This window comes from Pinus tabuliformis, chromosome 4_1, assembly GCF_031772625.1.
Source record: "Pinus tabuliformis cultivar Carrire ecotype Pingquan chromosome 4_1, CPIR1, whole genome shotgun sequence".
Classification (NCBI taxonomy): domain Eukaryota; kingdom Viridiplantae; phylum Streptophyta; class Pinopsida; order Pinales; family Pinaceae; genus Pinus; species Pinus tabuliformis.
The window spans coordinates 49136205-49139832 of NC_142303.1; the positions used below are offsets into that span (position 1 = coordinate 49136205).

General features: G+C 39.4%; 1 protein-coding gene across 1 annotated transcript; it reads left to right on the forward strand.

Annotated features, from left to right (window-relative positions):
* The first annotated feature begins 982 nt into the window (after positions 1-982).
* LOC149174106 (myb-related protein MYBAS2-like) lies at positions 983-3369 on the forward strand. The gene is made up of 3 exons (XM_089422534.1): positions 983-1249; positions 1944-2073; positions 2268-3369. The coding sequence occupies exons 1-3, from the start codon at positions 1090-1092 to the stop codon at positions 2929-2931; spliced, it is 954 nt and encodes a 317-aa protein (XP_089278660.1). The 5' UTR covers positions 983-1089; the 3' UTR covers positions 2932-3369.
* The last annotated feature ends 259 nt before the right edge of the window (positions 3370-3628 follow it).

Genomic DNA, 3628 nt, shown 5'->3' on the forward strand with positions numbered 1-3628 from the left:
ATTGCTCTTGGTTAAGGAAATAAATAATACACATGGGCCAATCATTGATGCAGACATTTGATATTCAGATGAACTGAGACATTCCTCCTCCATCACAATTCTGTATCCATATATAATATAAATTTCTGCATGACTCCTCTTTTTCCCCACCAAATGCAAACAGCCGCGCGTAAAACTCTCCGATATTTGCTGACTACAATTTTTTTCTTTCAGGACCACATATGACGGCACAGTTAGTCAAAGACGTAATCTGCAATTCAATAGTGTGTTTGTTGGCGTGAATCGGTTCAATATAATCGCTTTTTATTCTTTTCGTCGTCTGGCCAAAGTCGCCGATGTATGCAGGGTGAATGAATCTAATATTACACCGTTACTCCAACAGTGCGCGCAAGCTACTGCTGCGTGATCGATTTAGATTCATCCTCGTTGTCTAGACTGACTGCCGGTGGGTCAACTTTCGAAACGAGAATGCGAGTGAATGTATCACTTTATATTTGTGCCACTGATAAGTTTGGGTATCGATTCCATATACCGCCAAACGAGACATCTTTTGTCCACATTTCATGGACGCCTAGACACGAAACTCTCAGCAAAACGGTAGGAAATAAACTTAGTTTCAGGTCTTGAAAATATACGGTATTGCCCGTCATTACCAAATATTTCTGACTTCGGGTTTAAAAACAGCGATAAGTTTCGGTTGACCTTCTGCAGTGAATTTGTGTACAGAGTTATTCCAAATGCCCTTGGCCCACTTGCTAAACTTAAAACATGTGGCGTGGATGTTTAAAAATGGGACCATCCCATGATTCCCATCCTGCCAAGTGATGCCTATCTGGTAGCTATGTACGTATTACTTTTAGGCACATTGGTTGTACCGTATCTTTTATGTCCATTCACGAATCATACTGCCACGTATGCATGTGAGAATATACCTATATATTACCTATCTTCAGTGAATTGCTCCCATCATTCCGAAATTCGATCGAATTATCCTCTAAAAGAAGAGAAGGAAAACGGGGAACCATCCATGATACTGATACATAAGACAAAACAGTACGCACGAAGGTTATTTGTTGTTGTTGCACCAGTATGACAACAAAATCTGGGTTACCCGTTGCTGCTATGTTTAAGCAGGAAGAAGACGAGATCATTAGGAAAGGCCCATGGACCCTGGAGGAGGACATGCGGCTCATTCATTATATAACTCTTCGTGGCGAAGGACGTTGGAATTTTCTCGCCAAAGCTGCAGGTATGACCTAAACCTGCACAACGACTATGAACATTCGACAATCTTGTCCATACGAATTTGCTTCCCATATAATTCTGTTCCTAATTTGCGTTTGACAAATGTCATTTCGTATTGGCCTCTGGTATGTTAAAATCAACAACGGTCATTTCTACATGCCCAGATAAAATTTGGCGTACCACATAAATCTCAAAGTGAATGGTGATTCCTGTTATGCTCAAAATTAAAGTTTAATTAAGTTTGGACTTCGGCTTTGCTATATCCAGAAGGCTGTCAAATTGACTCACTTGTTGGATTCTGTTATCAAGTGAACTTGATCGAATCCGACATTTTCTATAGAACCTATACTAATTTATGGCACACATCCGTGTGTGCAAAACAGCCTTAGGGTTCTTGTTGATGTATCGCTACCATATTACAGCATTACTTATATTTTTGCTTGCTTTTCCTAACCATGTTATTTCCCAATCGCTGTCTTCTTCGGTTATTTGGGTTGGCTCCATTTTCTGCCTGCGTAGAGGAGCCGTAAACTACAACGAATTCTGTCATCATACTTTTACGGGTTGGCTAGAGTGAAAAGAAGTTTCAGTAAACTCTGTTGAATGCTATCACGTAGATGCTTTGGTCAAATAATTCATTGAATTGCTTGAGAAAGCTTAGCTACAAACAACCTTATTGACTGATACTGAATTTGCAGGACTCAAGAGAAGCGGGAAGAGCTGTAGACTGAGGTGGGTTAACTATCTTCGCCCAGATCTTAAGCGGGGTGACATAACCCCCGACGAAGAACGTTTGATCATAGACCTTCAAGGTCGATGGGGTAACAGGTTCGAAAATAGACTTTATCTTTAAACGTCTGCATTCACTAGTATGGACATTCATAATTATCAAATATATTCAAAGCACATAATATAGTAAATTTCACAGGCCTTGTGAGAAGCTGCCTTGAAATTCCAAAATTTGTGAATATCTGTCTGTAATGAAACTTCCTACATTGACATCGAAGTAAACTACTTTACAGGTGGTCTCGAATTGCGAAAAGGTTACCTGGAAGAACAGATAATGAAATCAAGAACTACTGGAGGACTAGGATAAAGAAAAAATTCTTAGAATACAGCCATCGAGGAAATCAGTTTTTGGAACATGAAATGTGTTCGAGATATTTTTTAGATCCATTTATGCAAAAGAGTGGACCAGAAGCTACTCGAACTTCGATTAACTGGGGTGGAACCGGAACGATGCAAATTAATAGAAACACATCGGTTCAATTTGACCAACTGCCTGTAAACTATCCGATCACGGAAATTGATACCGGTGTTGTGAATTCAGTAATAATTAATACTGGTAATGATGATGTTCACAGCAGCACCGGAGAAATGGTCGATGCTTGGAAAACGATCTACGGTGACCAATCTTTGTCACTGTCGAGATTGGAACACGGGAAATGCGGGCCTGCAATAGTGGATATATTGCCCCACAACGACACTGATCTGCCGTTAGAAATAGACTCATTTATGGCCTCGCTATCAGATTTTCAAGCAGAAAAAGTAGTACTGGCCGGAGCAGTGTCCTCCTCTTCCTTTTCCATTCCTGACGGTCTTGAAGGCATCTTATCACAAAACAATTTAACAGATGGCGAGACTCTCTGGCCTTCCGATTCCAAATGGAATGTGGAGTTTGCATAAATCTGCTGTGGGTCCAGTTACAGATTGGAGACGTAAATTAAAAGCAATACTGTGCATCTTTTTGAATTACGAAAAACGAAAAGAGCCCCCTAAATTCAGAAGCAAAATTGTATGATGTATATTGCCTGTTGCCTTGTGTTCATGGTTAGTTCAAGCGAAAAGAGCTCTCTAAATTCAGAAGCAAAATTGTATAATGTAGTGTCTGTTGCCTTGTATTCATGTTCAGTTAAAGCGTAGGAAATAGCCTACTTTGGGAGCATGGGAAGGTTTATGAGTGGGTTTATGAGATTGAAAATATGGTGCGGACGACCTAGCATGGAATGGGTCTCTATTACATATTACGAAGTGGGTGCGATGCGATTTGTCCTAACCATTAACTATTGGCATTATAGCTATTAATTGTAGGAGTTTATTATACATAATAATATCTTTTTCTAATGATGAATGGTACAGTTGTCATTTAACTTTACTACAAGCAATGAGATGGGCAGGCAAAGTGAAATCAAATCCAAGGATTTATGGTATAGATCTCGTTTAATATTAACGTTTCTACACACGGTCAATCCTTTCCATTGAGAGGGATAAACAAAATGAAAAGAGCATAATGCAACCTTACCTTCATTATTGAATCTTTATCTCCATAAATTTTGGTGGTTTTTATGCTTTAGCCAACTGCTCAACTTTTCTAAATACAAAT

Excerpts from the sequence above, each read along its gene's own strand:
- LOC149174106 (XM_089422534.1), top strand. The coding sequence starts at position 1,090 with ATGACAACAAAATCTGGGTTACCCGTTGCTGCTATGTTTAAGCAGGAA. Across the intron at positions 1,250-1,943 it reads TTTTCTCGCCAAAGCTGCAG|GACTCAAGAGAAGCGGGAAG; the intron begins GTATGACCTAAA and ends CTGAATTTGCAG. Across the intron at positions 2,074-2,267 it reads CAAGGTCGATGGGGTAACAG|GTGGTCTCGAATTGCGAAAA; the intron begins GTTCGAAAATAG and ends ACTACTTTACAG.